The following is a 13,666-nucleotide window of genomic DNA, read 5'->3' as shown; positions in this document are numbered from 1 at the left end:
AATAAAACATGGAGAGATAGATAGATGGGAGAGTTTGAATTGGATAATAAAAATTAACTAAGCAGGGTTTTTAGTTAGTGGTGCCAAGGATGAGCTCAAGCGTGTTTGCAACCGCATGTGCAGAGGCCGCCAGGAAGTCGGCACTGCACAGCACTAATCACAGGCAGCGAGACATTTCCCGATCTCTGCAGCCGCAGATCGGGAAAATGTCTCACTGCTTATGATAAGCACTCCGCATTGCATATCGTAAAATTTGATATACTTCATTTTACCAACAAACTCTAAAACCACCTAAACACAAAAAGGGAATTCGTAACCCAAGACAATAATCATTCCTGACATGCTTACATACTACAGGGCAAGCGGTATCTGTTGCTTTCCACTTTTCTCCCCACGCACCCATTAACCACTTATGGACTAAGCCACTTTTTGAGATTTGTTGTTTACAAGTTAAAAACTTGTAAATTACTTAGAACCTCTAAACATTATACATTTTTTTTTCTAACACCCTAGAGAATAAAATGGCGGTCATTGCAATACTTTCTGTAACACCGTATTTACGCAGCAGTCTTACAAGTGCACTTTTTTTTTTTTTTTTTAATTCAAAAAAGTAAAATTTAGCCCATTTTTTTTTTTATATTGTGAAAGATAATGTTACGCCGAGTAAATTGATGTCACGCTAAGAGTGTGTGTGTGTGTGTGTGTGTGTATATATATATGATAGCTATATATATCTATATACATACTCACACATACAGTCATGGGTGAAATTGTTGGCACCCCAGAAATTTTTCCAGAAAATCAAGCATCTCTCACAGAAAAGTATTGCAGTAACACGTTTTGCTATACACATGTTTATTCCCTTTGTGTGTAGTGGAACAAAACAAAAAAAGGGAGGAAAAAAAAGCAAAATCGGACATAATGTCACACAAAATTCCAAAAATGGGCTGGTCAAAATTCTTGGCACCCTTTCAAATTTGTGGATAAATAAGATTGTTTCAAGCATGTAATGCTCCTTTAAACTCACCTGGGGCAAGTAACAGGTGTGGGCAATATAAAAATCACACTTGAAAGCAGATAAAAAGGAGATAAGTTCACTTAGTCTTTGCATTGTGTATGCCACACTAAGCATGGATAACAGAAAGAGAACTGTCTGAGGACTTGAGAACCAAAATTGTGGAAAAATATCAACAATCTCAAGGTTACAAGTCCATCTCCAGAGACCTAGATTTACCTTTGTCCACAGTGCGCAACATTATCAAGAAGTTTGCAACCCATGGCACTGTAGCTAATCTCTCTGGGCGTGGACGGAAGAGAAAAATTGATGAAAGGTCCAGGATAGTCTGGATGGTGGATAAGCAGCCCCAAACAAGTTCCAAAGAAATTCAAGCTGTTCTGCAGGCTCAGGGACCATCAGTGTCAGCGCGAACTATACGTCGACATTTAAATTAAATGAAACACTATGGCAGGACCACACTGCTGACACAGACATAAAAAAGCAAGACTACAGTTTGCCAAAATGTACTCGAGTAAGCCAAAATCCTTCTGGGAAAACGTCTTGTGGACAGATGAGACCAAGATAGAGCTTTTTGGTAAAGCACATCATTCTACTGAAATATGGTGGAGGTTCAATTATGTTTTGGGGTTGTTTTGCTGCCTCTGGCACTGGGTGCCTTGAATGTGTGCAAGCCATCATGAAATCTGAGGATTACCAAAGGATTTTGGGTCGCACTGTAGAGCTCAGTGTCAGAAAGCTGGGTTTGCGTCCGAAATCTTGGATCTTCCAGCAGGACAATGACCCCAAACATACGTCAAAAAGCACCCACAAATGGATGGCAACAAAGCGCTGGAGAGTTCTAAAGTGGCCAGCAATGAGTCCAGATCTGAATCCCATTGAAAACCTGTGGAGAGATCTTAAAATTGCTGTTGAGAAAAGGCGCCCTTCCAACAAGAGAGACCTGGAGCAGTTTGCAAAGGAAGAGTGGTCCAAAATTCCAGATGAGAGGTGTAAGAAGCTTATTGATGGTTATAGGAAGCGACTGATTTCAGTTATTTTTCCAAAGGGTGTGCAACCAAATATTAAGTTAAGGGTGCCAAGAATTTTGACCAGCCCATTTTTGGAGTTTTGTGTGACATTATGTCCAATTTGCTTATAGCCTAGGCCATCTTTATATAGAGCAACAATTCTTTTTTTTTTTTCAGATCCTTAGAGAGTTCTTTGCTATGAGGTGCCATGTTGAACTTCCAGTGACCAGTATGAGAGATAGCAATAACACCAAATTTAACACACCTGCGATCTTGTAACACCGAGTTACATGACACTGGGGAGAAAAAATAGTCAATTGGGCCCAATTTGGACATTTTCACTAAGGGGGGTACTCACTTTTTTTTGCCATCGGTTTAGACATTAATGGCTGTATGTGGAGTTATTTTGAGGGGACAGCAAATTTACACTGTTATACAAGCTGTACACTCACTACATTACAGCGGTGTGTCATTTCTTCAGTGTTGTCACATGAAAAGATATAATACAATATTTACAAAAATGTGAGGGGTGTACTCACTATTGTGAGATACTGTATATATACACACTCACCTGCATCTGTCCCCTGCTGGCTCTAAGACTGAGAACTGAGTGAACAAAGACCGCTGGGGTCTCAGTGTTCCATGAGCTGGTGACTGTCATTCACTGGCTCTCTGCTCTGCCCCTCCAGTGCTCACTGGAGTGCTAAGCTGTAGAGGAGGCGGGAGGGCTTGGCTCAGCCTCTCAGTAGCTTGCTGAGAGGCTGAGCCAGCTACCGGTCCAGGCTTTTGGGTGGATCCCGACCATATGGTCAGGATCTTTTTAGAGTCTGGACCAGCTCTGTGACATCAGCCGACAAGGGGTCACAGGAGTGCAGAACGAACTGCACTCTTGTGATCCCCAGGAGAAGTATAGCCAAAAGAGCTTTGGCTATACTTCTCCTTTAAGATATAAGATATATATAGAGCTTTGGCTATACTTCTCCTTTAAGATATAAGATATATATAGAGCTTTGGCTATACTTCTCCTTTAAGATATACTGTAACTATAGAAAAGAAAGAAAGCTCAAGATCTAAATGGAGAGCCATGTAAACCTCATCGTTACAGGAAAAACAGCTCTGACCACAATTTATACCCATAGGAGTCTAATGTTTTATCACACTTCTGCATAGTCAAGGAAAGCTCAGTACCTCTTCTTTCTTAGCTTCCACAAGTTTCTTGTTGGATCGTTTAATGTTGCCCATGCCAAAGAAATCCACCGCAGATGTACACATTCGCTTTTCTGGGGTTTTGACTTTGGCTGGGGCATGGCTTTTGGTGGCTGTGACTTGAGGCTTTGCAGGGAGGGGAAAGGCAGATCTCCCATTTTCTTTTGGTTTCTTTTTCAAGGTTTCAAAGTCTTCTTCATCTAGAATTAGAGTATCACAGTTTGTATTGAAGCATATCAGGAAGGGTGTTGAAATGGCAAAAGAATCACTAAAACAATCTTACAACATATTAACCATTACTCAAGCATCCAGAACGGTAAAGTAACCCTTAAATGAATGATGATTTTAGTTGTGGTATAGTATTATCTACAGAGAAAAAAAAAAACAAGCAACAAGAGTTCCAGATCAGCATCTAGCCTTTGGGGAAATAGTAGCTGAATGCAAATGCAAGAAATAAATAAATCCTAGGTAGACTTATAATCATCGTGGCTAATGATATGTTAGAGCTTATGTAGACAGGCACCAATGGTTCCCTCTGGAGGAGAAGTGGAATTCTCAGACAGTGTCCAAAGAGTTCTTTTGGCCCTAGGACAGCACAGCCTGATGCAAAATAGATACGGCAAGTTTGATTAATTTGAACTTGCCTTTGTGCAGTTGTGAAAATGTAGTTTTGGTCAGCAGGCCCAGAAGAGTTTAGAACAAAAATAAAAATAAATAGCTGTGACAAGCTGTGTTTGAAGAAGAAACCTTCCAATTAGATAATAAAGATATCATAAGAACAACAACCTTCATACTGCTCTGGAAAGAATGTTTTCTGCATAAGTGAGTCCGATAAAGCCCCACTGCTAAACACAGTCGACCCTGGATTTGCATATGGTATGGCTTATTTTTGTCACTGGTTGCTTAACCTCCCTGGCGGTATTCCCGAGCATGACTCGGGGTTGATTTTCTCTGCCAGGAGCAGTAACCCCAGGGTAACATTGCAGAGCTTTCAGCGGAGTCCCTTACCTTCCCCTGGCGATCCAGCGACGTTCTCCACTGTGATCACTGGCGAGAGCGGCATCTGACTTTCTGGTTCCGTTCCCTGCAAGCAGCAGCGGTGCATGGGAGCGGTACTGGGTGGGAAATTCAAAAGTGAACACACACACATTCGAGACACATACACACATATAAAAGAGGTGATACATTGTAATCTGAGAGGATTACACTGTATCACCTCATATCTGACACTTGATCACTGTACAGTGCCCCTTGCCTGCCATTTTACTGTCATTTGTGCCCATAAAATATTTATAACATGGCATCAAAAAAGTACCACTTTTCTACAAAAGCACTTTTGGACCAGTTGAGTGACAGCAACACGGAGTTGCTCGCAAAACTGAGCGATAGGGAGTCGTGGGGAGATTTGTCGTCTGACACTGATCTGTCAAGTGACAACGGTGATGATCCTGCACCATGTGCGCACTGGGTGCCCTATTGACTGCGATAAGGACCAGGTAGCGCCCCCAAGATTCCCCATCACTGGATCACCTGGGATGAAGGTAGATGTTGAGCGTTACCTGCAATTATTCCTCACTGAGGAGGTAATTGAAAAAATTGTCACAGAGACAAATCGCTACCAAGAGCAGCAATCTGCTACACTGCATGCCAGGTTTTCCAGAAGCAGAAAGTGGGAACCGGTGACCAAAGAGGACATCTGGCAGTTTCTGGGACTCATCACTCTTCAGGGGGTGGTGGGGAAACTCAGAAATGGTACGGGACCACCAATAAGTTACTGGCCACTCCGTTTTTTGGCACCGTGATGTCAGAAAACCGGTTTTCCCTCATCATGAACTATTTCCACGTCACGAACAATGAAGAATTTGATGAGGTCACGCATCCTGCGCCCAAACTAAAAATACCTCTGGGAGGTATGCCAAATTATTGTGACCAATTTCCAGCAGACCTACGTGCCAGAAAGGGACGTCAGCGTGGATGAAAGTTTGATGGCCTACAAAGGACGCCTAAGCTGGATACAGTTTATTGTATCCAAAAGAGCGCGGTTTGTCATCAAATCCTACATGCTCTGCGAGTCATCCACTGGGTACATCTGGAATTTGGTCATTTACACCGGTAAAGGCACGAAGTTCAACCCCAGGTACAGCGGCTATGGTATGGCCACATCATCTGTCTTTACACTACTGGAGCCATTGCTGAACCAGGGATATTGTGTGACCATGGACAATTTCTACACGTCTCCGGAACTGTATGAGGTTTTGCTACAAAACAAGACTGATGCGTATGGTAGCGTTAGGCCTAACCGTCGTGACATGCCATCTATGTTTGCCAAGAAAAAACTAAAAACCGGAGAAATGGTTGCCTGGCAGAAGGGTAAGATGATGGCAATGAGATGGCGAGACAAGAAGCACGTGTGTCTCATGAGTACTGTGCACAATACCGCCACTGCTATGGTCCACACAAAAAGGTGGGAAAGATGTGCTGAAGCCGCAAGTCGTGATAGACTATAACAACACAATGGGAGGTTGTCGACAGAGCCGATCAGGCAATGACATTTTATCTGGCTATGCGCAAACAGCAAAAAAAATATCAGAAGATTTTCAGGCATCTTCTGGAACAATGCCTTTGGAACGCATATATCCTGTACAGAGCAAAGAGTGACAAGCCTCTTGGTTCATTCTAATTTTATCTAGAAGGTGGCTGAGCAGATTTTTGTCAACCACCAGACGCCATCAGTAGCTGTGAACAGACCAGGACGACGTGCTGTTGACGTTGCAAACCCAGAACGCCTGACTACTTGTCACTTTATGGACTACACATACCGCCAACAGCAAAAAAGGCAGCACCTACCAGGATGTGTGTGGTTTGCTATTCAAAGAGAGATGGCAATGGAAAGAAAGTCTGAAAAGAAAGCAGGTTCCATTGTCCTGACTGTGACGTCGGACTTTGTACTGTACCTGGTTTCAAAATTTATCACACTCAGGATGTTTATTGAATTTTCTTTGTTTGACAAATTTCATTATTTTGTATTACATTATCACATCTGGGATGTCTACTAGAGTCATGTTTGGTCAGGTTTAAGTAAGTAATTACTAAGCATTGCAGGCCTACAAAACATAACACCAAATTTCCATGCAAAAAATTGTACCGCTTTTGGTACAAAATTCCTGACATAATCATACCGCCAGGGAGGGTAAGACAGAATGCAAAAGCTACAGACACAAGTTCTCTCAGGATGGATGCAATAGTCTCTCTCTCTCTCTCTCTCTCACACACACACACACACACACACACACACACACACACACACACACACACACACCATAGTAGATTGTCAAAATGCAATACTTGACCTTCACTTACTTTTTTTGTACATTTTACACTCAGTGGTAATTTTATTAGGTATGCCTCTCCAATACTAAACTAGATCCACGCTGAATAAATTACATTAAAGCTAAACTGCAGGCAGATAATAAAAATTAAGTTTTTTTTTTTTTTTTTGGTCAGCAATTTACGCCTCATGGGCACAAATGTCCATTTACATATTGTGCAGAACGAGAACACGGGACTACATTTTTGCACATAAGCATATATACGTGAAAATGCACGTAAATATGCACAAATGCATAGAAAAAAAAAAAAAACACACCTCTGAATAAGATGCTCAAACAGGAGTATTATGTGCAAGAGGCCTAATACATTATGCATTTTTTTTCATGCAAGAAGAGCAATATCAGAATTTAACTTGGCATTAGGCTCTCGCAGTCCTAGTAGAGCGGATTTCTAGCATAAGTGAAAGAAGCAGCATAAGGAGCTATTTAGTTAATTAGTTCTGACAAGGACCAAGCTCACAGGAGTAGGCAGCAGATCAGGAGAGCAATGAGCATATCACAGTGCTGCCTCTCTTTCACTGTCCAGTGACAGGTTGGGGGCTGGTCTAAGACAGCCTGAGTTCAGAGGAAGTAAGCTGAACGATTCTGGCAGTAATAAACCTGCGAGACTAAAGAGCTCTAGAGGGTGGAAAGAAATACTGTTAACAGCTCTGGATTGAAGGGGAGTACTGCAGCAAGGGCTACTTTTATTTTATCTTTTATTGGGCTATTCAATCTCTATCTGGAGTTCTGGTTTAACTTCTAGATATGTCAACTACAAATTCATGCTGCAGACCTGTTTCATTTCTCATCACCTTTCTCAAAGGTGATCTGTTGGATTGGAGCTGGGGACTGTGCAACGATAAACATGTTCAGTCTGATTTGCATGCCTTGTGATATGGTACATTTCCCTGATGCAATCCACCACTAGGTAACAGGGTAGGCTGTGGCTAGAAAGTAATGCTCAGGGTCACCAAACATACCATATATTACCAAAAGTATTGGGATGCCTGCCTTTACAAGCACATGAACTTTATTGGCATCCCAGTCTTAGGCCGTAGGGTTCAGTATTGAATGAATGAATTAATAACTTGTATAGCGCTACATATGCAAACTAAATTGCCTCAAGGCGCTTTGCCACCAGTGTCCATCTGGATCTTCAGAAGAGATGGGTCTTGAGCTTCTTCCTGAAGGCCAGATGTTTTTTTTCCCAAGCGGATGTCCGCGAGCAGAGCGTTCCATAGCTGAGGACCTCAGACTGCGAACCTTTGTTCGCCTTTTGATTTATAACGGGTCTTAGGGATGTGGAGGAGGTTCTGATTAGCTGACTGGACTTCCTTTGTGTATTGACACTCCCAGCAGGTGCACCGAGTGCTCCACAATATACAGTGGGGACAGAAAGTATTCAGACCCCCTTAAATTTTTCCCTCTTTGTTATATTGCAGCCATTTGCTAAAACCATTTAAATTACTTTTTTCCTCAATGTACACACAGCACCCTATTTTGACAGAAAAACACAGAATTGTTGACATTTTTACAGATTTATTAAAAAACAAAAACTGAAATATCACATGGTCCTACGTATTCAGACCCTTTGCTGTGACAGTCATATTTAACTCAGGTGCTGTCCATTTCTTCTGATCATCCTCGAGATGGTTCTACACCTTCATTTGAGTCCAGCTGTGTTTGATTATACTGATTGGACTTGATTAGGAAAGCCACACACCTGTCTATATAAGACCTTACATCTCACAGTGCAAAGATCACTGTGGCTGAGCTCCAGAGATGCAGTCGGGAGAAAGTTGTAGAAAGTCAACCATCACTGCAGCCCTCCACCAGTCTGGGCTTTATGGCAGAGTGGCCAGATGGAAGCCTCTCCTCAGTGCAAGACACATGAAAGCCTGCATGGAGTTTGCTAAAAAAAAAAAAAAACACCTGAAGGACTCCAAGATGGTGAGAAATAAGATTCTCTGGTCTGATGAGACGAAGATAGAACTTTTTGGCCTTAATTCTAAGCGGTATGTGTGGAGAAAACCAGGCACTGCTCATCACCTGTCCAATACAGTCCCAACAGTGAAGAATGGTGGTGGCAACATCATGCTGTGGGGGGGGGGGGGGGGTTTCAGCTGCAGGGACAGGACGACAATCGAAGGAAAGATGAATGCGGCCAAGTACAGGGATATCCTGGACAAAAACCTTCTCCAGAGTGCTCAGGACCTCAGACTGGGCAGAAGGTTTACCTTCCAAAAAGACAATGACCCTAAGTACACAGCTAAAATAACGGAGTGGCTTCACAACAACTCCGTGACTGTTCTTGAATGGCCCAGCCAGAGCCCTGACTTAAACCCAATTGAGCATCTCTGGAGAGACCTAAAAATGGCTGTCCACCAACGTTTACCATCCAACCTGACAGAACTGGAGAGGATCTGCAAGGAGGGATGGCAGAGGATCCCCTTATCCAGGTGTGAAAAACTTGTTGCATCTTTCCCAAAGACTCTTGGCTGTGTTAGATCAAAATGGTGCTTCTACTAAATACTGAGCAAAGGGTCTGAATACTTAGGACCATGTGATATTTCAGTTTCTTTTTTAATAAAATCGGCAAAAATGTCAACAATTCTGTGTTTTTCTGTCAATATGGGGTGCTGTGTGTACATTAATGAGGAAAAAAAATGAACTTAAATGATTTTAGCAAATGGCTGCAATATAACAAATTGTGAAAAATTTAAGGGGGTCTAAATACTTTCCGCCCCCACTGTATTTCTGCAACTCTTCTAGGAAGGATGTCCACAAGGTTTAGGAGTGTGTTTATGGGAATGTTTGACCATTCTTCCAGATGCATATTTAGGAGGTCCGGCACTGATGTGGATGAGAAGGAATGGCTTGCAGTCTCCACTCGAATTCATCCCAAAGGTTTTCTATCGGGTTGAGGTCAGGACTCTGTACAGGCCAGCGAAGCTCCTCCGCTCCAAACTCACTCATTCCAGTCTTTATGGACCTTGTTTGTTAACTAGTGCACAGTCATGTTGGAACAGAAAGGGGCCATTCCAAACTGTTCTCACAAAGTCGGGAGCATGAAATTGTCCAAAATTTCTTGGTACGCCTTAAGGAGTTCCCTTCTCTGGAACTAAGGGGCCAAGCCCAACCCCTCAAAAACAACCCCACACCATAATCCCCCCTCCACCAAATAATTTGGACCAGTGCACAAAGCAAGGTCTATAAAGACATGGATGAGAGAGTTTGGGGTGGAGGAACTTGACTGGACTGCACAGAGTCCTGACCTCAACCCGATAGAACACCTTTGGAATGAATTAGAGCGGAGACTGCAAGCCAGGCCTTCCTGTCCACATCAGTGCCTGACCTCACAAATGCGCTTCTGGAAGAATGGTCAAACATTCCCATAGACCTACTCCTAAACCTTGTGGACAGTCTTCCCAGAAGAGTTGAACCAAGACCAGGATGCCATTAAAGTTCATGTGCATGTAAAAGTTAGGCGTCAATACTTTTAGTAATATAGTGTATGCAGTAGAGATGCACTGAAACTTCAGCATACCTAAAATGGCATTTCTGCATTTTTCACATAAAGAAAAATGGTACCGATAAAGGCCCCAAAAACATGCGTGATTTTACTGTGCTTATGGCGTGTTTTTCATGGGTCATGTGACTCAAAAGCGGAATTAAACACATAACGTGTAAGTTATTGATTCGTTCTTGCGGAGTTTTCAATGCATTTCAACGGGGATGTGTATTTTTTTTTTTTTTTAACTGACCAAAAACGCAGCAGGCAGATTGTTAACACCACAACAGAAGTGCAACGGATCAGTGTGAAGACATGCATAGAATTTAAAGGGATGCATTTTTCTTGAGTTTTTCTTGCGCTAAAAGTGCCATTAATGGCCAAAAAATTCATATTCATTTAAATTAATTATATTAATTTAAAAAGTCGAACACAATTATATATATATATAAATATATATGTTTTTTGTTTTTTAACTTTTAGTTTCGGCCAAATGCATCCTGAAATTTTGGTTTAAGATTTTCATTCTGTGCACCTCCAATATGTAGGCATGCTTTTATTTCATGGGCCTAAAGAGGAATACACACTGAGGAAAAAAATCCATATGAGGCACGATCATTCGGTTTTTTTTTTGTATAGTGTATACACAATTTAGAAGCCTTAAGACAGGATGGACCCATAGATACATGCAATGAATGCCTGACACAACCATCACTAATGAATGCCTGACACAACCATCACCACTGTTTCCAGTGTACACACACTAATTTTGGTCATTTACTTTTTTTTTTTTTAATGACCAGAAGAAATAATGCAAGTCTTGCTCAAGAAGATCTTACAGAAAGTGCCTCTGACCACCATACAAGCTCGATATCATCCCATTTAACTGGCCCAAAACAGGAAGAATTTACTGCTGCCTTATTATGACATGACTCCCTTTTATAATTGTATGCTCCATGAGCAGGGCCCTCCAAATCCTTCACTATTGTACTGTACAAATTGTTGGTGCTATATAAATCCTGAATAATAATAATAATAATCTCTGGCTACCAAGGGCATTATAAGTATCTTGTGTCAGTGCATCCATCCTGAAAGTATTCACAGCGCTTCAATTATTATATCCATCCTTGCAATGTTTTCTACAACTTGATTGATACAACTCTGTTGGTTGGACATGATTTGGAAAGGCACACATCTGTCTATATAAAGGTCCCACAGTTAACAGTGCATGTCAGAGCACAAACCAAGACATGAAGTCAAAGGAATGGTCTGTAGACGTCTGAGACAGGATTGTATGGAGGCAGAAATCTGGGGAAAGGTACATAAAAATTTCTGCAGAATTGAAGGTCCCAATGATCACAGTGGCCACCCGTAAATGGAAGAAATTTGGAACCACTAGGACTCTTCCTAGAGTGGGCCGCCCTGGCCAAACTGAGCGATTGGGGAAGAAAGGCCTTAGTCAGGAAGGTGACCAAGAACCCTATGGTCACTCTGACAGAGCTCCAGCGTTTCTCTGTGGAGAGGGGAGAACCTTCCAGAAGAACAACCATCTCTGCAGCACTGCACCACTCCACCAATCAGGCCTGTAAGGTAGAGTGGATGGACGGAACTCACTTCAGTAAAAGGCACATGACAGCCCGCCTGGAGTTTTCCAAAAAGACATCTGAAGGACTCTCAGACCATGAGAAACAAAAAATTCTCTTTGAAGAACTCTTTGGCCTGAATGACAAGCGTCATGTCTGGAGGAAACCAGGCACTGCTCATCACCTGGCCAATACATCTATACAGTGAAGCACGGTGGTGGCAGCATTATGCTGTGGGGATGTTTGTCAGCGTCAGGAACTGGGAGACTAGTCAGGATCAAGGGAAAGATGAATGCAGCAATGTACAGAGACATCCTTGATGAAAACCCGCACCAGAGTGCTCTAGATCTCAGACTGGGGCAAAGGTTCATCTTCCAACAGAACAACAACCCTAAGCACACAGCCAAGATAACAAAGTGTGGCTACAGGACAACTCTGTGAATGTCCTTGAGAAGCCCAGCCAGAGCCCAGACTTGAACATTATTGACCATCTCTGAAGAGATCTGAAAATGGCTGTGTACCAACGCTCTCTATCCAATCTGATAGAGCTTAAGAGGTCTTGCAAAGAAGAATGGGAGAAACTACCCAAAAATAGGTGTGCCAAGCTTGTAGCATCATACTCAGAAAGACTTGAGGCTGTAATTGGTGCATCAACACAGTACTGAGCAAAGGCTGTGAATACTTATGAATATTTTTTATTTTTAATACATTTGCAAAGATTTCAAACAAACTTCTTTAATGTTGTCACTATGGGGTATTGTTTGTAGAATTTTAAAGGGTTTGTAAACCCTCGTGATTTTCACCCTAAGGCATCCTATGCATTAGGGTGAAAAAACTTCTGACACTGACCAGCCCCCCCCCCCAGTTCACCCGTTTTACTCACCGGAGATCTTCGTTCCCTCAGGAACGCGCTCTTCCTCTCTGGACGGGGTTCTCGGCTCTTGATTGGATAGAATGATAGCAGTGCAGCCATTGGCTCCCGCTGCCGTCAATCAAATCCAGTGACGCTGGGGCCGAGTCCAGCATTGTGTGTCTATGCACGCAAATGCTAGACTCAGGAGCGCGCTCGCAAGGTAAGCCCCATGGAGAGCGCTTCTCCCAAGGAGTTTACCGATGCGAGGAGGAGCCACGAGCACCACCAGGGGGACCCCAGAAGACGGTGATCAGGGCCACACTGTGCAAAGCGAACTGCACAATGGAGGCAAGTATGATTTTTTTTCTTTTTTACAACAAACACATAGGTTTACAATCAATCACTTTAAGGAAAAGAATTAATTTAATCCATTTTGGAATAAGGCTGTAACATAACAAAATGTGGAAAAAGTAAAGCGCTGTGAATACTTTTCGGATGCACTGTACATATTTCACTCATATCCCGTCTGACATATGTGCAATAAGGAATATTTATACGTGCGCACACACACATTTAGCAGAACATTATCCTGAACCAGTAGAATGGAGGACACTGTACGTCAGAAATCAGATTATCCGTTACATACACATTCATCTTCCATTATTGGTATTACCTACATAACAATCGCTTATCACTTGCTAAGCCTCATGGTTTCGTCTTGATGAAGAAAAAAAATTGCGTACATGGTAATGCAAATAGGTACACCTCTGTTTGTTTCTAGTACATTTTGTGCATTGCTTCTAGATTTGGTTAAAGTAGACAGGCAAACAATATTTTTGGGAACACAATTACAGCAACTCACGAAGTAATAACGTGCAGAGCCGCTTATGTGCAATCAAAGGTAATATAGCCGGTCCATCAATCTACTTGCTAATACGGCACATGATTCTTTAATTAATGACTCATGGCTGACTGCTGCTTCTAATGCTTTCCTGAGGCTTTGCACGGTGCACATGTTCTGCAATATTACAACAAGCACAGATCGCCACAGGCTCCTCATTCACCCAGGATCAATGTTTTAATATCAGAGATGAAGCTCTGTGGGAACATTAAATAG

At 42.3% G+C, this 13,666-nt stretch overlaps 1 protein-coding gene across 1 annotated transcript in view; it reads right to left on the bottom strand.

Annotated features, from left to right (window-relative positions):
* RFC1 (replication factor C subunit 1) overlaps nt 1-13,666 on the bottom strand; it is a 90,039-nt gene that overhangs the window by 43,382 nt on the left and 32,991 nt on the right. The window contains exon 5 of the mRNA XM_073608733.1: nt 3,214-3,431. Within this exon, the coding sequence (XP_073464834.1) occupies nt 3,214-3,431 (218 nt within the window). The remainder of the gene's footprint in view (nt 1-3,213; nt 3,432-13,666) is intronic.

Source organism: Aquarana catesbeiana, linkage group LG01 (genome assembly GCF_042186555.1).
Source record: "Aquarana catesbeiana isolate 2022-GZ linkage group LG01, ASM4218655v1, whole genome shotgun sequence".
NCBI classification, from domain to species: domain Eukaryota; kingdom Metazoa; phylum Chordata; class Amphibia; order Anura; family Ranidae; genus Aquarana; species Aquarana catesbeiana.
This window is presented reverse-complemented; position numbering and strand designations above follow the sequence as displayed.